This window comes from Durio zibethinus, chromosome 15 (genome assembly GCF_047325235.1).
Source record: "Durio zibethinus cultivar Kanyao isolate XHJ-2024 chromosome 15, ASM4732523v1, whole genome shotgun sequence".
Classification (NCBI taxonomy): Eukaryota; Viridiplantae; Streptophyta; class Magnoliopsida; order Malvales; family Malvaceae; genus Durio; species Durio zibethinus.
Window position 1 is genome coordinate 3,626,594 of NC_143176.1, and position 22,814 is coordinate 3,649,407.

At 31.7% G+C, this 22,814-nt stretch overlaps 1 protein-coding gene and 2 pseudogenes across 7 annotated transcripts; 2 read left to right on the forward strand and 1 right to left on the reverse strand.

Moving 5' to 3' along the window:
* Window positions 1–2,663: 2,663 nt before the first annotated feature.
* LOC111301601 (OTU-like cysteine protease family protein) lies at window positions 2,664–7,125 on the forward strand. Of its 5 annotated transcripts, none has more exons than XM_022897397.2 (10): window positions 2,791–2,990; window positions 3,624–3,702; window positions 3,814–3,859; window positions 4,518–4,626; window positions 4,789–4,880; window positions 4,967–5,029; window positions 5,409–5,527; window positions 5,823–5,898; window positions 6,017–6,082; window positions 6,648–7,124. In XM_022897397.2, the coding sequence occupies exons 2-9, from the start codon at window positions 3,638–3,640 to the stop codon at window positions 6,071–6,073; spliced, it is 627 nt and encodes a 208-aa protein (XP_022753132.2). In that variant the 5' UTR covers window positions 2,791–2,990; window positions 3,624–3,637; the 3' UTR covers window positions 6,074–6,082; window positions 6,648–7,124. The 5 variants fall into 5 exon arrangements, with proteins under 5 accessions (XP_022753130.2, XP_022753132.2, XP_089600526.1 ...); XM_089744400.1 differs by having other exon boundaries at window positions 6,655–7,124; XM_089744401.1 differs by lacking the exon at window positions 2,791–2,990 and adding an exon at window positions 3,080–3,227 and having other exon boundaries at window positions 6,648–7,125.
* Window positions 7,126–7,338: 213 nt separating this feature from the next.
* On the forward strand, window positions 7,339–11,192 carry LOC111301600 (embryogenesis-associated protein EMB8-like; annotated as a pseudogene). Its single transcript, XR_016328057.1, has 8 exons — window positions 7,339–8,517; window positions 8,701–8,829; window positions 9,292–9,387; window positions 9,586–9,721; window positions 9,824–9,921; window positions 10,040–10,134; window positions 10,256–10,295; window positions 10,702–11,192. The product of XR_016328057.1 is annotated as an embryogenesis-associated protein EMB8-like (transcript).
* On the reverse strand, window positions 11,163–15,493 carry LOC111301599 (uncharacterized; annotated as a pseudogene). The gene is made up of 3 exons (XR_016328056.1): window positions 14,777–15,493; window positions 13,964–14,092; window positions 11,163–13,243 (listed from the first exon to the last, which is right to left on the reverse strand). The product of XR_016328056.1 is annotated as an uncharacterized LOC111301599 (transcript).
* Between the last annotated feature and the right edge of the window lie 7,321 nt (window positions 15,494–22,814).

Genomic DNA, 22,814 nt, shown 5'->3' on the forward strand with positions numbered 1-22,814 from the left:
TCTCACTACAGTTTCACTACAGTTTCTTCCACCGTAAGGGCATTACATGCTTATACATACCAACATTTTTTTTAGGTGAGGCTAGACTCCTATGCCCTTTTGCTTGGCATTCAAGAGCTTACTCATGGTCAAGCCTTGGTGTGTCTCAGTTTTGTCATGATTGACCCTGAACTAAGCAGCGATTGAGGTCAAGTTGGTGGGATGGTGGTTTTGGAGCATATGTGCAGGCATTTTAAACATGATAATAGCTTGCTGACATAATGTGCAGGTAGTGAACCTTGGGCCGCAAGATGCGTAGGCAAGTTCAAGCTAGTGGACGGGTACCCTTGAGTTGAGTAGCCAGTCTGATGTCATCGGTTGAAGATGTGTATGAGCATTTTGAGCATGAAAACATGTCGCTGATATTATGTATGAACAATATGAGCCCTAGCCTCAAAATATGCTGGCAAGTACAAAGTAGTAGGCAGGTGTCTTGGAACCAGTTAACCAGTTGGGTGCTGTTGATCGAAATCATGTGCGGGTATCCTTGAGTAGGTTGGTGAAGCAACAAACAAAATTAGAGAATTATGGTGACCAAGAGAAACGTCACATGGGCCTAAGTTATGAAGAAAGGCCCTACGATGGCTAAGAAGAAAAGTGGCATCATTTCAGACAATTTTATGGTTCCTAGTAAAAGAATAAAATCTTTTACACTTTCTATAGGGGATGACTGGTGTCAACTTTTCATCACCCCTTTGGCTAGCGGGCAGGCAAGGGCCTGACTAGTCTGAAATGAGCTACTTTTAAGCATTTGTGGGGTGTAAGTGGGCGGGCATCTTAGGGTCACGAGTGTGGCATGGTGTCTCTTTGGCTTATAGTAAACTTGAGGGTGGTTAAGGCTGACAGATCTCGTATCGTGTTTTCGTGTTGAGCCATGAGGTTAGGTGGTAATATTTGTTATGCTTTTCGATTTTTCCTTCTTGAGTTAAAAGGATCATAAGATGGTGTTTGCGTAGGAGATGCACCATCGAGCTTCGGAGATGTGTAAGCTAGTAGGCAGGCACACTGTTAAATCCTTGTGGTCAATCGATAAAGGGGTGCTACAGTTAGGGTGGCACACTCAAGTTTTTTATGTAGGACTAGTATGATGTTGGGTGTCAATAATGTGTGCGGGTAGCCTAAATTAAGGCTAAGGGTTTAAGCTTTAAGAATTGAGTGTCATGGGATAAGATGAGCCTAGAGGCTCCAGGTTGGCTATTGACCAGCATATGTGTTATGCCTGTAGGATCTTGGCACAAGAGCTTGCATACGATGCAGACAGGCATGGTGTTGGGTTCTCACCATATCAAAAAATAATAACATCATGAGAACCGAGACTATGCACTCTTATAAAAATTCAAGGGTCGATGCTAGGGACCTTAAGCCTTGTGTGCTGAGATGGGTGCTTGAGGCTACCATGAAAATCATGGACTAAAATGTTGATAGGAGTTGAGTTCTTTCTTATCAAGTTTGGGAATGTGTGCCCTTAAGGGGTTTGAGTCAGAAAAGGCTCACTAATGTGCAGCTTAAAGGATCTATTAACTTGTCCATGGGAAAATGGACTCAAGAAAGGTCGATCTTGACTATGAGTAGTCTTGGTGTCACTCGGACGCGTGATTTTAGAATAAAAAATGCGCGGCCCGTGACATTATGGTATCAAAGTAGGCCTAAACTGTTCGACCTACTATAAACGTCTCAAGAGAGATAGGTAGCGTGATCAATCTTTGTGATGAGGGTGTCATGAGGTTGAGTTAGGGAGAATGTCATGCCAAGCATTCCAAAAAGGAGTAAACATGGTACTTTTATTTCACATCAAATATGAAAAGGATACTAAAGTATAAAATGGTTCATATTATCTTTTTCTTGTGATAAAATTGTGAGGTTTTGAGAGGTCAAAATGGATAATATTTCATAAGATATGAATCATAATAATTAAATTTGTCTAGATTTTAAATGAGTGTATATCCAAATCTTTGAATCGTGTAAATCTAGAAATTGAGTTTTGACTCGTGATATATTAGAGGCCAATATTGAAATCGAATGCACTGCTGCAAAAGACATGATGAAAGGAAGTTTGTGCTGAAAAAGTTAAAGTTGATTGAGGCAGGAAACTGGGCTTTCAGAGTTTAGTCTTGTCCTTTTTGAATTTGGCTGTCAATTCTAATTGCACAAGTGAACTTGATTAAGACTTGAAAAGAGAAATAGATTCCGAACATTTTTTTTAATAAATTTAAATAAATTTATTTTTATGGAATTTAAAAAATTTATGAAAAATTATTTTTTATAATTTTTTAATGGATTCGAATAAACTATAATATTTGATATATATATATATATATATATCTCACTAACTTAAACCTTTAATTTGATATAAAATTTTCAATTTACAAAGAATAACTAGTGAAAGACCTCATTTTTTGGTTATGAGAGACGCCATTGATAATTCAAAACTGATAGCATATTAAAACTATTCAAAGAAAGAAAAAATAAAAAATTTGTTAAATTATTATATTAATCTTCATATGCAATTGAGATTAAATATTTTAAAAGTAAATTTTCCTTTCTAATAAATATATTCTAAATCTTATTATTTAGGTTTCTAAATTTTTTTTGCTAGATGCAAAAAATGATTTTTGTTTCAAAGAAAGTTAAAACAATGATTTTGTTTCTATAAAATGCATTTGCCTTATAAAAATAAATAACAAAGCATTTTCTTGAATCATGGATTTTTAATTCAAAGATCAGAGTTTCCAGAAAAGGTGGGGACCAAGGGCCAAGGGCGACAAGACAGGGGAGAGGGCCAGCATCTACAACAGTACGTATAGCTTACGGTGACCGCCTTAAACGGGAACATCAAAAAGCTTCAGGCTTTACCCATAACATCAATTACCAAACCAACAAAAAAAAAAAAAAGAAAGAAAAGTCCTTTCTTTTCTCACCGACTAAGGCTCAAGAAGCAAAACCAAGAAACGGTAAGATTTTCCTTGTTTAAATTTCTCATATTTTTCGTATTTTATTTATATAATTACTATACTTTTTTGTGGGGTCCTTTTTTTTTATCTTTTAAGCTTCTTCTTTTTAAAGTTATTCTTGGTTCTAATTCTAGATCTGGGGTCATTTCTTTTGGTGTGATAAAATTCTGTTCTTGGGTTTTTTTGAAGTTCTTTTTTGGTTATTTGATTCTTAATTTGGGTCATTTCTATTTTTTGGTAGGTGTTTGCATCTGGGTTGGTTTTAGATTTTGTTGAATTCTTTTTTGTTGAACTATCAAACTTTTGATTCTTTGTTATGTTTCTGCTGGTTCTTTCTTGCCCCTACAATCTTATCATCTTTTCATCCATCTTTTTTTTTTTTTAAATATATATTGTTATCATAGATTCTGGTTAATTGCTTAAGACAATTTAATGGGATCATGTTAATGTAAACTTGATGAATCTTCTATTCTGTGTTTCATCTGCTCATGTTTGTTCCCCTTTCTAACAATTTTCTTGAATCTAAGGAACCAGTTGCATAGCTATTGCCATTACCTTAGTGTGAGGGCTGTATATTTGTTATATGTATTCATATGAATGATTCAAGTTAATTTTGTGTTTGGGTTTTTCAAGTGTAATATTGGAAAATGGAAGATATTATCGTTAGAAGGGTCATCCCCTCAGACAACAGCTGCCTATTCAACGCCGTTGGGTAAGCTCATAAACAACCAGATGGTTAACTTGCCAATTTAATTTGTTATTAGTTTGCTTGGATTGATTGTTGTTTATTTTAGATTGTTTTTCTATGTTTCCTCATTTTTAGGTATGTTATGGACCATGACAAGAGCAAGGCTTCGGAGTTGAGACAGGTTCTTATCTATATCATCTCAATCATTGTTGTCAACACATTTAGTTTACGTAGTTCTTCAAGTTACTTTATTCTGTTCTTGCATGGTAATTAGAGATCAAAATTTAAACTTCATATGCAGTTTATGTTAACTAGTCAATTCTAGCATTTATATATTGCCATGTAAGAGAATGCGTTAGGATTATGTAAGGAGGATTTATACACATGACAAAATAGGAAGCTTTATATGTAGGTTCGCTAACGAGTTTGGCTGGGGCTGTAATGGAAAATTTTTAAGATGATAGATGGCTTGTATGAAACACGGTGCGAATCATCTCGTATTTGCATTACCATATTTAGCTTATTTTGATCTTTTAGCTATTAATAAGGCTTTTGAGTGATTTCTTTCTATTACAAACCAGGAAGTTCGTGCTTAGCTTTGTTCTGCTAACTGTATTATTACCATAATCTCTGATTCATGTGTGGCAAGTATGATAATCTTAACATATTCAATTGTTATCATTATACGCTACATGCCTCTGCATGCCAAAATAGATCGACAGATCAACTTGCGGAAACCTATGTGCATGGATAAATTTTTGATACAGGACCATTCATCCTTACTTTTTTTGAATGCTATTTTATTTTCTTGACCTGGTGTGATTGATGACTGTTCGAAGGTTATAGCTGCAACAGTGGCAAGTGATCCGATAAAATATTCTGAGGCATTTCTTGGAAAGCCAAATGCAGAGTATTGTTCATGGATTCTTGACTCAGAAAAGTGGGGAGGTTTGTTGAATTTTTTAACTCTTCCATGTCGACAAGACCATAATGGGTCACTATAATGGTCATTCTTCTAGTTATTCATTCTATCAGAATCTATTACTAGGACATTCTTCAGGTTAATTAATCAACTGATCCTGCTATATCATGTTATGTTCTGTTATGAAGGTGCCATTGAGCTTTCAATATTAGCAGATTATTATGGACGAGAAATTGCAGCATATGATATTCAGACATCTCGTTGTGATTTGTATGGTCAGGTTCGAGCTGCTGATGTCTTCACTGTGCATTTGTCTGTAGTCATCTTGTCACTATCTATGCTTATTCCCCCCTCGCCGTTTTACAGGAAAGGAACTATTTTGAAAGAGTCATGCTGATCTATGATGGTCTCCACTATGATGCTTTGGCGGTATGTTGCTTTGTGACCAATTTGTTGCTGTTGAGAAACTAGATGAATGATACTAAGAAGGCATTAGCAACTGTATTTTAGGAGTTTCGAAAAAATATATTTGTTACTTCTTGCATTTTTTCCTCTACAATCAAGCATAATTGAAATATACATGATTATATCCATGCGATTTTGCATTTTTGTGAACATACACTGATAGTAAATTGTTAAAAAGGCAACTTTGAGTGAATCTGTATGAAATTATAACTATTAACTAGACATTGCAGAAGCTGCTCGTGTTTTCTTCCTTCCCTAATGTTTTCATTCTTATTAATTCTTGCTGCCATTCCCCCTTCCCTTATGCTAATGGTTTTCTGGTTTTTGGGTGTTGTATCAACAGATGTCTCCGTTTGAGGGTGCTCCTGAGGAGTTTGATCAGACTATATTTTCTGTACGGATGGATAGAACAATTGGGCGAGTTGAAGGCCTTGCACTGAATCTCGTTAGAGATCAACAAAGGTAGCATTTTTAGTTTTTATATCATATCTGTTTATAGGGACAGTATTCAAATAATTAGAGGTTTGATATCGAAGCCTATACGAAACAGAGCTAACAAATAAATCTGTAGCTTAGTTCCCCTTTTGTCTTTTGACCTTTTTAATTGATATCTACTAAGGATGTAAACTTCGCTCAGATGATCGCCTCTTTGGTTTTGTTCTTTATTTCTTTGCTAGTTTGCTTGGGCATCTCTTGACTGGGCAATGAGCTTTTGACCTCAACCGATTTCGTATAATTTCATCTGCTTATTTTTTAGGAAGAGGAGATACACTGACACTGCCAACTTCACTTTGCGATGTGCCGTGTGCCAAATTGGGTTGGTCGGCCAGAAGGTCATTTTGCATTTCCATAATTCATGCTAGCTTCAAAATTTCTCTATGTTTTCATCTAGCTTTACTTGATTTATTAAATACCATGCTTCTCACATAAGTTACCTCAATGATTCTTTAGGAGGCTGTGGAGCATGCTCAAGCAACAGGCCATGTGAACTTTCAAGAATATAGATGATAGAAAAAGGTGTGGGCAGAAAAATTGGAGATGCATTTTATTTTAGTAAGCTCTTTCATAAGTAGTTCATAAAACTTGTTTCATTTGGTTAATAAGTCATCTCATTACATTCTTGAAAAACAAATCAGGTTGTCCTTTTTAGCTTGGAAACTGTTGTTGTAGAATTGATGTTGTGCCAAATGACAGTAGTCACTGTTTTCTTGTGGAATTGGCATACCAATGAAAAGCATCCACTTAGATTCATGGAATAATGAAAGGAAAATATCATTTAGGACTAAGCTTCAAGAATTTAGCAATGAAAAGTCATAGGTTTGGGGTTAAATATCAGCCACTCTCTCCCTCCTAAACCTGACTATTCGTATATTTGTGTCATATAAAATATTAAAATTTATATATTTGTATCATATTTTACACGAAAATTACGTGTCATAATTCGTATGAATACGAAAACGTAAAATATATATTTTTTGTTTTATTAAGTTCATATATAGATATTATTAAAATTTTAAACTGTGTAATCTTTGTGTCTTATTTACGTATCGTGTTCATGTCATGATATCATATTATATTTTAGATTGTAGGTCTATTCCCTCTTGACATTGTTTTCTTTCGGAAATGGGACGATTTGCTTAGTAAACGGATTAAACATGAATGTCGAAGTTATATTTCCAGACATTACCAACCAATCATTCTTTGAATAGCAAATATCGCAGCTCGATAACAATGGAGGTAAGTTTATTAGAAACTTGTCACCATGTCCTGGAGGAGCAAACGCCATCTTTCTCGAAGAAAATAAGCCAAGGGGATAGTGAAGGGATTGTCTTCTTCCAATCATCAGGAAGGGTGTCTTACATAAGACATACGATTTTAGAACTATGCCATCAGGTTTTAGCATATAAATCACCATTGCTGGCAATGGTACGAAGTGGGTTATATCTCAACACGATCATCATGACATGAAGTTTCTCAATGGCGGTAACCTTATTTTTTCTATTGTTATGGGGTTCCAAAGAAAGACACCAACCATCATGACATGAAGGCCAAAACTTTTTACGATTCTACTGTGGGATTCTGACCATGAGGTGAGTCTCGTTGGGGTTTGTTAGTTTTTTTTTTTTTTTTAGATCTTATAATTTAAAATGACATGAGACATGATACAAATAAAAAAAATTAAGGAATAATATGATTTAAAATTTTATAAAAATTATAAATATGATTAATAAAATTAAAAAAATTATATTTTATGTTTTCGTGTTTATACGATTATGATATGTAATTTTTGTGTAAAATATAATATAAATATAATATTTTTTATGATATGATAACACGAATTATTAGATATAATTTTTTATCATATGATTGAATAAGTCAAAGATAATGATAAGGTGATCATAAAATCTAAATCATATATTTGAAGAATATGTAAATCTTTAAATCATATATTTGAAATAATTTTAACAAAAAAATTACCGATTAAACTTGCACTCAATAACCATTTGCTATTCGAATGTAGAAAAACGATCCTTCTAGATGGTAAATTGGACTAATTTCAACTTACTGTGGATGTCCCTCTTTGAAAGCTATAGGCGCCCTTTCCAACATAAGCTACCCTAGAACTTGTAATTTAGAACCCTATCAAAAGTACAAGGTAAAGGCTCAAAAATTTTCAAATTCAAACAAATGTCCAAAAATTAGAAGTCCTGATTGGCGTTTTTTTCACATGGAATTCATCAAAGTGAAGTATTGATTGGTCCATTTCCAAGGAAAAAAATTCAAAAAATAGACAATGAAGTACGGACCAGCTGTGAAAACGAACAAATCCACTCTTTGTCATTTTCATGTCCCAACTCTCTGTTCCCCATGCAATAAAAACGTGGCAAAATGGTAATCATGTGGTCAATGATTCCATCGTTTCCCATTTCCCATGAAAAACCAAAGTAGATAGATCTATGTACATAGCATCCAAGACAAAAGAATCTATGTTCTGTCTTGACAGCCATAGCTTTTTCACTTCTAGGAAAACAAACTTTCAAAAACTAAAAGAATCTAGACTACTCCAAAATGGCAAGAGCTACCTTGTCTGTAACCTCCAATCCACCATCACCACTACCAAAAATCACCCCTCTCCACCACCAACGTCCGTGTCAGAGCAGCCACCGTGACAACCACCGCAATGCCAGACCACCACCCTTCACTTGAAATTACTGGTGGAGCTGTTGATAGTTTTCTCCCTGCTTTCAAAAGCCTTCACCTTCCTTACAAGCCTTTTCCTATCATTGGTTGGAATCGCCATGTTGAGACCGTATTCGCCGCCTTTTTCTGTAAATTCCTCGAGGTATCGCTGTCAGTGCCTCCGGACCTAAGACGACGGCATCATAGCCTTGGACTGGGTCAGTGACGACCACCGCAGCTTGCCTGCTGACTTTCCCATCCTCATTTTGCTGGTTTGTTGATATATATCTCTTCTCTCCAATGTAGCATCTAACTGCATGCGTTACTTTTTTTAGATACCCTTTTGCTTAATTAATGAAAGGAGCAAAATTTACAGGTTTCATTAGATTGTTTGTTTGGTGGAAAAATTTGAATGATTGTGAATTTGTGATGGATTGTTGAAATTGAATATGCAGCCAGGACTAACAGGAGGGAGTCAGGATTCAAATGTAGAGCATATGTTGGAGAAAGCTAGGCGTAGAGGTTGGAGGGTTGTGGTGTTCAATAGCTGGGGCTGTCGAGATAGCCCTGTTGCCACTCCTTAGGTATTATACTACTGTTAGTACAAATTTCTAATTTCAAGCAATTTTTTTGGACTTTGGAGTCGATTTTAATTCAAGATCATGTATGGTTTGCAGTGATCTGCATTGCACAGCTAGGAAAGTTATTAAATTTATGTTAGCATTTGCCTCGGTGATTGATGAACAATTCTTTGTTTAAATAGCAAGGTTCCAATCTCCATTCCCTCAAATCGAAAGAAAAAAGAAAAAGGAAAAAAAAGATATCAGCAATAGGATTATGTTCTGGTAGGCTTGGCTGCAAGAATTCCAATGTGGAATTGATAGACATTTATGAAATCAGAGAACTACGGCTGTCAATGACATGTTGTTGACATTTGTATTTTGTCCTGTGTTTTTTACCTGTGGCTTTGATACAATCATTGAGCTAATAAATTGAGATGCCAATTCAAGTACTCTTGACATTTTTTTCATGACTCTGATTTGCAGCTTCATTCAGCTTCATTTACAAGCGATACATGTCATGTAGTAGCTCATGTTGGTTGGTGACTAGGTGGGAATATCCTTGCTAAATACTTGGGAAAGGTAACATAACTAACATTCTGCTTTCTTTCATGTCACCAATATATCTTGTTAATTCTTGTTTGTTAATCATATGCTACAGTAGTTAATCAAACAGAAGAGGATTTTTATCCGGGCTTCGCCATTTTTATCCCTTTTTTCTCTTTAAATCATACAATGCCTTCTGCCTCATGTATGAGTTTGTCATTTTCTTGCCCGTAGGAGTTCAAAAGCTGCCCTCTCTGTGGTGCTGCATCACTGTGCATTCCTTTCAATTTAGTCATTGCAGATGAAAACCTCCGCTTCAACAATATTTATGACAGAGCACTTAGGGGAGGTCTTGTAAAATTTTCTCGAAGTAATTATTCCTGAGATTCCTTTTATTTTTACTGTGAATGGCATTAAAATTTGAAGTTATCCTGTTGAGGACTGTATAACCAGAATTATTCTATAATTGCAGATATGCTTCCCTCTTTGAAGATATAGAAGATGAATATAATGTCCAAGTAGGCTTGAATCCTAAAACTGTCCGGGAATATGATGAAGCAATAATTCGCAGTATGTTATTCATATATCAAAAAAGTTTTGCTCTCCTTTTTCCTTACTGTGCATACAATTTGTTTTTCGATGGCACACTCATCAACTAAACTGGACTACTTCCTTTAACACCTTGCAGTGTCATTGGGATTCAAGTCAGTGGATGACTATTACTCAAATTCATGTACTTGTCATATCACACAACATGTTTGGATTCCTTTGCTTTGCATTCAGGTAACCATTTGTGCACTTGTTAATGATTGTATTTGGTTGTAAAAGTTTTAGAATTATGTTAAAGAGAGATTGCAGCATCTGTAATTCTTTACGAACTTGATTAATTTCTGGTGGTTGTCAGGCTGCAAATGATCCGATTGCTCCTATTGAGGAACTCCTCAGTAAGATATCAAGTTAATTTAGTGGGTGATCTTGTGTCATTGAGCCATATTCTACTCTTTACTGAATGTTTAAGTTAATCAGCAAAGATGATAAGCTTCTCCATCCATGCAGCATCCAAAATGAGGCCAATTCCAGTTCCAAACTGCTTGTGCCCCTTTACATGATACTGAAACCATCGGCCTGAACCTTCAATCCAACTCTAACCCAAATACCTCAAAGCCTGATTGATTTGGAAATGTAAAATACATCAAATATTTCTGATCAGAAAGTCCTGATAGGTTTTGTTGCCAACTTGCTTCAGTATATATCTCAATCACAGTGTCCTAGGACCATATTTTGGCCTTTTTTTCTCTTCGTCTATCCATTAACTTCATAAATAACGAAGTGTATTTTCTGATGTTTAAGGGGAATCCAAACTGCATGTTGATAGTAACGCCCCAAGGCGGTCATTTGGGTTAGGTTGCAGGCGATGAGGTTCCCTTTGGAGCTCTTTAGACTGATAACATGGTGATGGATTTCCTTGAGCACCTGCAAGAAGATGCATGGAAACCCCAAGCATCATCTATCAGTGCAGAAGATGTGCAACAGGGATCAGAGGGCTTGTATTAAGCAAAAGTGTAGTTTGCAAAGAGCTAGCATGTTTATCCATTATCGTTTGACATCCAATCTTGGATGTACAATCATACCGTGAGTTACATTAGAAGAAGCTAGAACTATCTGATTCTTTGTATACTTTCACGTTGTACTTGGAGCTTAGTAAAGAAGAGTTGATGATTCGATTTGTCATGCAGGCAAGTGAACTGTGAATCATGCAAGAAGAAATAGTTTATGTCAACAAAACAATTATTGGCAATAGAAAAGGAAGATCATATGAACTTTGACTGATCATTTTTCAATCATTTTTCCATAATTGATGAACACAAGGGTCTTGGATACATAAATATTCTATTTTGTGGTCCTCTATTTTATGATTTATCCATGAGAAATTCGAAGGAAAATGTTATCATTTCAGTCTACCGTGAATTTGTTATCCTTGATACCCTCGGATCCTATAGGGATACAGTACAAATATGGCATACATTGCTTTCTCGATTAAAAGCGAATGACAACTACAGATCAAAGGAGATGATGGTCCAGCTGTTTCATCAGGAGCATTGCCTACAGATACCAGCAGAAGGGGTGAAAAAGAGTTCTCAGCATAGCATGGGCTAAGGACCAGAGAATCAATAACTCCACGAGACCAATCAGGTGTCTGCATTCACATGCTCTTTCAACTTTTAACCAATTTTGAACTGGCAGCAGAAGTTGCCCAATGTCTGAGGAATATATTACTACTTATTTCGGTTGGGCACATCCAGCTACCGTGATGAATAGGTTTGGCCATTGAAATCACCATCTACTTCTAAATCTTCTGTTTAAGGACATGCCGCAATTGAACCTTCTGACTTTCCATTCTTGTCTTTTGTGCACCACGACACCATTCGATGCACCCTTTCATTCCTCTCGTTATGTGCAGATGACTAGAGTCAGATGGACTCCACTGTTCCACCAAGTCCTGGGGACTGATCCCACCTTTACCTGACCCTTGATCAGGGGATATGATACTCCCATTAGACTTCCTTCAATTTGAAAGCCTGCCATTTGTTCCTTCTACTGACATTATCTTGTAATTTTCTCCATTATTTGGGCATGATCTCCAAAGCCTTGCTATGGATGACACCTTCTTTGACTGTCTAGCAGGCAACGAACAAACTTTACTAAGTTCTGTGATTGGGGTATCTTCACATGCATTTTCCTCCCATTTGGTTCCACTTCCCGATGAACTGCTGTTCCGACAATTGTTGTTCACAGATGCAGTGCTCCCTTCCGTCAAATAACTTGAGCCCTGATCCTCAAGATCGCTGACAGATTCCCACCCGCTCTCATCTTCTTCTATCTCATCATTCTGATCAACATACACATATGAATGTCTTAGAATGCTGTCTTTTTTTATTATTTTCATTTCAGGACTCACCGTATGAACTTTTGAGGCATGGCTGGCAGGACTATATGCAATACGTGGTTCGATTTCCCTTTCATTGGCTTCAGCTAAAACTACTTCTTCAAAAACAGCAAAAATGTCATCTGGATGTGGGGCCTCATACGTAAATTCCTTGATTTCTTGGACATTAACTGACATTGCAGCCTGTCTAAGTGATTCTGCTTCTCTCATGTCTTTCACATCCAGAGTTCCAGTTCTTGACCTAAAAAAAGTCTCCAAATCTGCTACAAGCTTGTTCATCTGCGAATACCTCTCTTCAAGTGCTACCTTAGCATCAATGAGCTTCATCTGAACACGTTCTTCACGCCAGACCTCAGCCATCTGCAACATCTTTCTTTCCTTGTCAACTTCCTCTCGAAGCTTCATGGAATCTCTCTTTACTGCTTCCACTTCAGCTTTGCCTTCTCCAATTTCCTTAGCAAGCTCATTGCATACTTCTTCAATTAGTTCTCTGGCCTTTCTTTCCTTTTCATAGCCCTGCATATATTGCTTTGCTGATAACTTAGCAGAAGCCAGCTCATTCACCAATTTGGAATTGACAATTTCAAGCCTCTGGCGATTTTTCTTTTCTTGATTCAAGTCAGCTTTAACATCATCAACAAACGCACTTATTTTCTCATGTTCTCTACTCCACCATGCAGCTCTTTCCTCACTAAGTTTCCTCAAGAAGTGCTCAAGTTTCTTCTTTGAGGACTGGCGCTCAGTCTCAAGCTCCTCAATGCAAACTCGAGCCTGCTCTAGCTCAGCTTCAAGGGCAGAAACAATTAATACTGCACTTACTTGTTGGTCAATATGCTTCATGTGGCTGTAAATTTGCCATACCTCATCTGTTGTTTTTAAGCAGACAGGATCCCACTTTGTTGCTTCCTCCATTGCAGAGTTTGAAAGTTGAATTGAAGGCTCAATCTTGAAAATAAGAAAAACAGCCTAAGATTAAATGAGTAAATTAAAAGTTACGGAAATAAAGAAATCTATACACAGAGTGCGCACCCCTCCCTTGTTTTTTCATGTATTATAGCAAGCTACAAGCATGTTTGAGAATAAATTTAAGAATCTAAGCAAACAAACAGCAACACAGCCCTCATTTTGCATAATTTAAGTTTTTCTCACGAACAGCTTTTTTTTTTAAATCTTGAATTGTTCATTAAATTGATAGAATGAAAACCACATTGACTCAAGTACTAATAAATGCAAGTAATCCGTATTTCTATTCCTTCCCGTCTAAGTTGCCCAGATTTGTCAAGAATCTCTGATAGACAATGATAGCGTTAAGGTTTTAATAGACTAATATATCTGTCCAGCAGGCAATTAAATTTTCATACCAATAAATACTAAATTAAATACTGCATTTATTTGGGACCAAGCCTTCAGCTTTGGTAAAAATCAAATGCCAAAAAGAGCAAAAAACGGTTTTTTTTTTCTTTTACAAAATCACCAAATGGAACATAACTAATCACACTTAAAGAAACCACCAAAGGTGGATCTCACATGCAGCACAGCACATGTGCCACATGAGTGAGATGACAAAGGTTTGGTTTCCTATGCGATTTCCATTCAACTTTTCCATATCGATCAGGTCACAAAAAGTTGAAGGTTCAGTTAAGGAGCTCATTGAAGCAAGCATACCTTATGCAAGAGGCCATTCTTTGTGCCAGAGACAGAACCAGGACTCCGTGACGGATCCTTTGTATCTGAACAATAAATTTTGTCCTCGTGATGATAAGGAAATAGGACACCCATAAAATCATTACCAGGCTGCAGGAAATTACAATGTAATGAACTCAAAATGTCCAAAATCACAACTCAAACTAGTAATGCTTAAATACAACTGATCAATCAAGAAAAAAAGAGCAAAACTATCAATAAAGACAGAGTAGACAGCACAACTTTCAGATGTAATTTAAACAAATTGTCAAACGTATTCATTGAGAATCAAGCAAATCGCAAATACCGACGAATAGTATAACCTTTTACCGAGAAAATATCCATACAAATCCTGTAAAACCATGCTCACAAAAGCCTCTAATAATTAGAAAAATAAAACCATACCATAGCATTCAATGATGACAAAGTTAGAACATGATAAATGCATCAAAAAAGAAACTTTCTGGTACAAAATCATATGAATCAATTACAGTTAGCAAGTGTTGAAAGATACATTTCTTTGACATGCAGACAAAATCAAAGGCATTATAAACATCAAAAAATAAGACAATCAACAATGGTGGCATTATAAAGATCATCATTAGTGTCATTATCAACGCTTAAAACTTCATTTTTAAGCAATAAAGTAACAATTTTGATAAAGAAAAAATCCAAAATAATTCCTTCAAAATCACACTTTTGATCACATCATTCTCATTAATAAAAAGGGGATAAACAAAAGAAAGAAGCAGAAAAGCGCTGATCTTTGAGCCACAATAACGTTAAAAATCTCACCTTAAACCCAAACCGATCCCTCCTCCTCTCTCCGCCACGCGGCGTCACCGTCTCCTGCAACTGCAACCGCCACAATCCAGCTGCAAGCTTCCTCGAGGACACCGTCGAAGCTCCTTTCTTCCGTCGTCCACGACCACCATCTCTCCGGCCACTATCCTCCTACTCGAGCTCCTCCTCAACTCCACACGGTTTCTCTCTCCCTCTCCCTCTCTCCCTCTCTCCCTCTCCTTCATCTTCCATTTCAATAACGGCGTCTCCGGCCTGCTCCTTCTCCCCACCACCAGTGCACCAACCCGCCTCCACCTCGTGTTCCACGTTCTCCTCTTCGTCGTCGGCTTGAGATCCACTTCCGTCTGATTCCTCCCCGAAAAAGTCACCGGTAAACTCGCTTTTCCCGTCACCTTCATCCCTCTCAAACCCAAACCTATTCCAGCAACAATCCAAACCAAAAACCCAAAGCTCCAACTTTGTAAAGAAAAAGAAAACAATCCAAAGCAAAAATATATATATATATAATAATAATAATAATAAGAAAATAGAGAGAAAAACTGAGCTGAGAGAGAATTGAGAGAGTGTTTTTATGGTTTTTTCTTTGCTCGTATCTGAAACGGAGAAAAGGACAAATCCCAGATGTGTATATAAATACAGTAATACATTTACCGTATTTTTACACAGTCAACGTATACTGGGAATTTGATATAAGACACGGTGCCGTTTTAGAGCGACAATGACACGGCTTTGCAGGAGCGGGATCATTACTGGGTCATGATTAAGTTGCAGAGACACGTTTTAAATTTTTAATTTTTAATTGGGGGAATTGAACGACCTCGTTTCAGAGGGGTTTTTGGGAAAAGATTTTATAATTACGGTGATTTGTGATAATAAAGAATAGATATATGAGTTTAGTTTAAAGTAACAGAAAAATCATCGAACTTTATTATTTTATTTAAATAATTTTTTATATTTTTATTATATCTAAATAAATTTTTAATTTTTGAATTTTAATTTACATTTAAATAAATTTTTAATTTATATTTAAATAAATAATTAACCTTTAATTTATATATAAATAAACTATTAATATAAATCAATATTTTTGAAATAAAAATTTATTTGAATTCAAATTAAAGAGTAATAATTTATTTGAATATAATAAAAATATAAAAATTTATTTAAAAATAAATAAAATAATTTAGTGACTTTCATAATATTTTAGCCATGAGTTTATTGTCAAAGATCTATTAGTTTTGCTAACGACTAAATATGATAATTCATATATTCATATTATATTTATTTTATATTAAATATGTATAAAATTTAAAAATTATAATATTATAATATGTAGTTTAAATTCAAAGCATAAATGTAAATTTTAAAAATATTCTTTTATTAAAAAATATAATAAATACAGTCAAAATATTTAATTTAATAATGTATGCATGATTTATACTCTAATGATTTAATCTTAAAAAGTGTGTGTATATATATATATATAATTATCAAATACACTTATTATAGCTTTTTTTAATTTTATAAACGAGATTAAAATGATGATATATATTTTTATATATTTAATAAATTAATTTTAAAAAATAAATATTTGTTATTAACTTAATTTTATTTATAAAATTAAAAAATTTCACTCTCAATATATTAAATAATTTATATATATATATGTGATAATTAGATAATTTTTAAAATTTTTTTAAGTTCCTAATCTACCATTAGATCTCCTATCTAATTTATATATCTAATTAAAAAAAGACATCATGCTTTATTAAACTATTAATTTCGAAATGTCAACTTCATTGATTTTTTTTTTTGTTCTTTTGGACAGAGATTGATGTACCAACTTCCATGTTCTTTAACAGTGAGAGGACACTTCCTTAAAGACATGTGACTCATTTACAAAGTACAATGAAAAATGGCAATTAGGAAACCCATGTCCACCAGCTTTCAACAGTTTCTTTCAGAAATCTCCTTGTTGTAGGATTTGGCTTCCGCAGATCTACTATTTGCATTATTTAGTCCTGTTTCGGAAAGGCATCCGAGGGAAATCGACGTGGCTTTATGTGTAAGTTACACGTGGAAGTCGACCCTGATCATAATATCCATCAACCTTCGTTTTTGTAATTTTGTGTTCTTTGCATCTTTATAAGCGACAAATTGCACGCAGATGGGCTGGCTTGATGTTCGAGCCAAAATAAATACTATTGAATAATATTATGGCCATTTCTCTTAGATATAGATCTAATATTAATTAATTAACCCTTCAAATAAATTAATACTTTGTATTTGATTTTTTTTAGTAAGTAAAATTAAGATAAATAAATTGCTTTTGAAGGTGATAATAGTTTAGATCAATTCAAATTTGATTTGATTTTTTTTAGATAATACATAATATTATAAATTTTTAAAATTTAATTTAAAATTTAATTAATTTTTATTTAAAATTAATTTTATTCGATTCAATTTATAGGTTTAAAAATTTTATTTTTTTTATTTTTTATGTATTGTTTTAATAGGATTTTAATAGATCTAAATAGATTTATTATAAAATAATTATTTTATTTTATAAAATTTTAAAATATAAATAATAAATAATAAAAATATATAATTTAGTTCAATCTAATTTATTTTTTTAATTTTTTACATTTCAATTCAAAATTTAATCTTAACTTAATATATACATTTAATATTCAAATCGAATAAAAAATTTTATTCAAACTTAATTGAATACTACAATTTTAAATTATTTTTTAATTTTTTAATTTTTTCTCACCTCTAATTGCTCCAGCCTCCAAATTAGGATATAGATAAAACTTTAATAAAAATTATATAAATTTAATAAAAATAAAAAATATATTTTATATTTAATGTGTGATTATAAATTATAATATTATAATATTATAATATTTATATTTTTTATATTTAATATAAAATAAATACGATATAACTATATAAATTATTAAATGTAAATAAAAATTTTGCTCCGATCCCTAAGTTATGACACAAATATGCAATTTTCTTCTCGAAGTTTATATTTTAAATAGCATCAAGGGCTTAATCGAATCTAATCAATTAAATTATTCTTTGCATCCTATTTCTATGTATGTTTTAACTTTTTAAATGTAAATATCATACTATCAGTCATTGTCTGAATAAGCAGGAGAGATCCAAATGTAAGTAATCCAAAGCAAATTAACCCTTAAACTAATCAAATTTGTCCCGTAGTTTTTGCGGGTAACACTCTAATTTAAGGGATTCTTGTCTTCCATTTTGGTTTGGTACAATCAAGATTCTGAACAGACATGAAAATATGCGTATCGAGTGGGTTTCCATGGGATTTTGTGGACATTCTGTTGTTAAATCCACGTGGATTCTAAAGGATTGATAATGATTCAAATAAGATTTGATTAGATTTGATTTAAATTTTTTGGATAATGTATAGTATTATTTACTTTTAAAATTTAATGTAAATTCAAATAATTTTTTTTTTTATATCGATCATATTCGATTCAAATCAAATTTTAGTAGTTTAAGTCAGTTCAATTTATGGATTTTTAAATTTTAAATTTTTTATATTATTTTAATAAATTTTTTAATATATTTAATTGATTTATATATAAAATAATTATTTTTATTTTATAAAAATTTAAAAGATATAAAAATTAATAAAAATATATAATTTGGTTTAGTTTGATTTTTTTTTTTACATCTTGATACGAAATCTGATCTGAACTTAATATATATATTTAATATTTGAAGTTGATCCAATAAAAATAAAAATAATATGAATAGAATCGAACACTATAATTTTAAATTAATTTTTAATTTTTACAAATTTTTTTCGCTCTTAAATGTTATCAGGTCTATTAATTTTTTTCATATAAAAAAGATCATAATTTAAAAATAAAAAACTATAGATATTAAATTTTAATTAATTAATGAAGTTAACCTTCAAATTAAAATCTTTTTCTTTTTGTTTTGTGGGTCCATTGATTTTGATATTAAAAGTCTAAAAGTCTAAACTCTAACTTTAATCCCATTTTTTTTAACTACCAAGTTTCATGTGATGTTGAGGGTTGAGTCATTAATGCCAAGAGTTTCACAAGTTTGATTTGACAATGGTGCCAATTTTTAATTTCTACCCCTATAGTATCACTTTGATTAGAATCATCAATGGACATTCGATCATAAGCTTTTTGTCGTCAATGAATAGTTGCCCTTTGATATGTGTGGCTTACATGATTGCAATTCACTATTCCCATGAATATTACCACGTGGGGACTGCTCACCATGACCAATACAAAGAAAAATTATAAGCTTCCAAATCATCAACAATTTGACCATACGAACTTTGTTTTTTTTTTTTTTTTAATTCGAGAAAAGAGTATTTGAATTTTGATTTCTAAAATCATTGATTATACATAAATTTAATGATTTGTATATTTATATTTTATAAAATATTAAAATATATATTTATATCGTATTTTATATAAAAATTATATATTACAATTCATATTAATACAAAAATATAAAATATATATTTTTATTTTTATTTTTTTTTAAATTCATATATAATTATTATTAAAATTTAAATCATATCACTTTCATAATTTATTTCTATATCATATTCATATTATGTTATCATATTATATTTTAAATTATTAGATCAATCATGCATTAAGTAATGCATCAAATCATAGGTTATTTGATTACAATTTATTAATCCCTAATAACAATAGTTCCATCCTAAGCTCCCAATAACACATTGAGGAGATCGCAAAGAATTCTCAAAAAAGTTCCAAAACACCTATAATTCTTCTTTTGGTGCCCTTTTGGTGGAAAACAATAAATAAGAAAGTGTAGATTATAGACCTTACTTTTTGGATAGTTTTTGAATAAGATGAAAGATACATTGGTGCCCATTACCCATTATTTAGAGCCTGTCCAAGGTTCCTTTTAGGTTGATTTTATAGAAAACTTTGTGCATGAGCTTTGATTTTAGACTTACATGGTTTTGATGCCTTATAAATATTGTACTTTTGCATTCAAAGTTTTATCACCCAAACATTTGACCTTCATTGTAAGATAGTTTTATTAAGCTTTTGATATTTGTTAAAAATTGCTCTTTTAAGTGTTATAGATATTTTTTTTGTTCAAAAGGCAAATGATTTTTTTTACATTAAAGATTATCAGTAGATAATCAATAATATTTATAGTTTTTAAATTGATTTAACATATAAGTTGATTTGATATGAATAGTATCACGTCAGTTCGATCATTTCATCAAATTATTTAAAGAATTTCTCTTTATGTTGATTTATCACTTTTTGAATGGATGATTAGCGTTCGCGTAAACTCAACTTGTCAAATCATCCTAACCATAAGATTGATCGTGGGCAGTTCTCACACCTTTAATTATAAATAAAATTATATAAATATTATTTAGATATTTCATATTCTTTTATTTTTTTAACACTTCCTCCTTTCTATCCCATCTCGTTCCGATTTCTAATTTGAACATCAAAACTTAAATATTAAGAAAATTTTTAGCATTTATCTTTAACTGCTTTCTTTCATCTTTCTATGATTTCAAGTAACTTAAATTTACATCATTTAATGTACGTGGTGAAAAACAAAAGGAAAGAACTTTCCATGTATTAAAGGGAATTGCCTATATTGAAGAGTTCAATTAATTTTAATAACTTTTATAACCATTCAATTAATTTTAATAACTTTTAATGATATAACTTTTATACCCATTATTTGTCAAAATGTTAAATTAATTGGTTCATATAATATTTTTAAAAAATGATATTTAATATATATATAATTTAAATTCTAATATTTATAATTTTTTTTTGTATTCTCATGAAAAATAATTTATTAAAGTCATAAAAAAATACCTAATCACCTACCCTACCTTTAAACAATAGCTAATGATTTAAATTATGTAAGATATGGGCCTTTAGGAAGGCAAAGACAGAAACAAAAGCTCCTTTTTATAAGATAAAAACTATAACATCAAAATCAGTGAAATACATGAAACGAAAAATGCATGCATGCAACATGTTCAACTTACCAGTCTACCGATATTTATTTTCGTTATGATAATGATAATATAAAATATTTGCATGCATGAGTTGCAATTAGATCTGGTAATTTAAAATATGATGAAGTGATACGATATAAATATAATACGAACATAAAATATAAATTTAATATAATTTAAAATTTTAATAATAATTATATCTAAATTTAGTAAAATAAAAAATATATTTTATATTTTCATATCGATATAAATTATGATACATAATTTTTATATAAAATATAATATAAATATATAAATTTTAATATTTAATATTATACGTAATATATATGAATAGTCAGATTTAATTGTAGTCTAAGCTACGGTGGTGGCAGAAGACTCTAGTCCAGGCCAATGATCGACCCATGGTTGGGCCATGGCTAAAGCTTGCTTCAAGATGGGCTAACTTGCAATAGGCCAGTGGGGAAGTTTTCTTCTAGATAGCTGCTAGCTCTCCCGTTAGGAGATTCTCAAAGTCCAAAGAAATCATGTTACTCCTTTTTTTTTTTTTTCCCCCTTTATACTGATTATTTTATTTTAAGATATATATTTGAAATTTTAATAACTAAAATTAAGAATTTAATATTCTACTAAAAAATTACATGATTCAGGTTAAAAAAACAAAACAAAAAGTAATGCAAAGAAAGGTATTAACTTCAGTCTTTGTAAAGAATGAGAAATATTAAATAGAAAAATATTATTCTAACATTTTTATTAAAAATATTAATAAAATAAATAATATAAAATATTTTAATAATAAATAAAAATGAAATAAGTGAATTGACTTGAAATTGGGATTAAGATTTAAAAGTATTATTGAGTCTGATCTGATCCATTTCATATACACTTTGATGATATGTTATTAATTTTACTATTTTATTGTATTAGTAGTTGAAATTATTGTAATTATGAACCAATATATTATTTTTTTAGTCCTAACTTTATGTTTTTTATTAAAAATAAAGAAAAAGCTAAATAATTTAATACACAAATCATTTGGATAAGGATAGCCATAAAAACAAATTAAAAATGGGTACCATTAGTTATTAGCTTTGTGGAAATACTTAAAAAGAAGTTTTTTAGATGAAATTCCTAAAATTTGTTACTAGACATGATTAAATAAAAATAAAAAAAATCAAAATTCATAGATTAAAAGATCTTATTATATAAATTAAGTATGTAAAATTTTAAAAAATTTATATATATATATATTTTTAAATAGATATTTTTAGTAAAAATATTGATAAAATTTTTACTGTTAAATAAATATCAAGTAAATTTGAATTATAAATAATATTTTTAATAATTATTCTATATATTATTAATTTTCATATTGAATTCTATTAATTTATTGATTTGAATTTTTTATTAAAATTTTTATTAGATCATTTTTTAAAAAAAATTTCATAATCATCACCTAAAAAATTTTATGTAAGTTTTGTCCTTAATTATGTTAACCCTAGACGATAGAGGTTCGAACTTGTAACCATCAATATCACTAAACTAACAACTCATTAATTAACTGTTTGATACTTTATTAACATTGAAATTGATTCTTAATCTTCTTTGGCTTGATCTGTAAAAATGTTTCTAATCCCTTGGCTTTGACCTTGATTATGATGATTAATTTAAATAATCAATATGTATGAATCACAGCTTAAAAACAAATGGGAAGAAACAAATCTGGAGTCAGCAAAATTCAAAATACCTTTGTCTTGAAGCCTTCTTTTATTAAAACAAAATCATTTTCTATATCAACCCAAGCTTCTACAGAGTATTTTATCCGTTACATGAATAATATATTCTTTGGGGCATGTCAAGAAGGTATATTTCGTGACAATGGTGAATGATTTTCAAACAGATAATAAGGGCCAGCAGATAATAATAATAATATAAACACCGTCGACTTACAGATAAAGTAACATCTTACATATATGAATTTTG

What these genes read in the sequence shown, in the direction of transcription:
- LOC111301601 (XM_022897395.2), top strand. Translation starts at nt 3,638, where the DNA reads ATGGAAGATATTATCGTTAGAAGGGTCATCCCCTCAGACAACAGCTGC. An exon ending in TGCCTATTCAACGCCGTTGG is followed by an intron (nt 3,703 to 3,813) that starts GTAAGCTCATAA and finishes CCTCATTTTTAG; the next exon opens with GTATGTTATGGACCATGACA. An exon ending in AGGCTTCGGAGTTGAGACAG is followed by an intron (nt 3,860 to 4,517) that starts GTTCTTATCTAT and finishes GACTGTTCGAAG; the next exon opens with GTTATAGCTGCAACAGTGGC.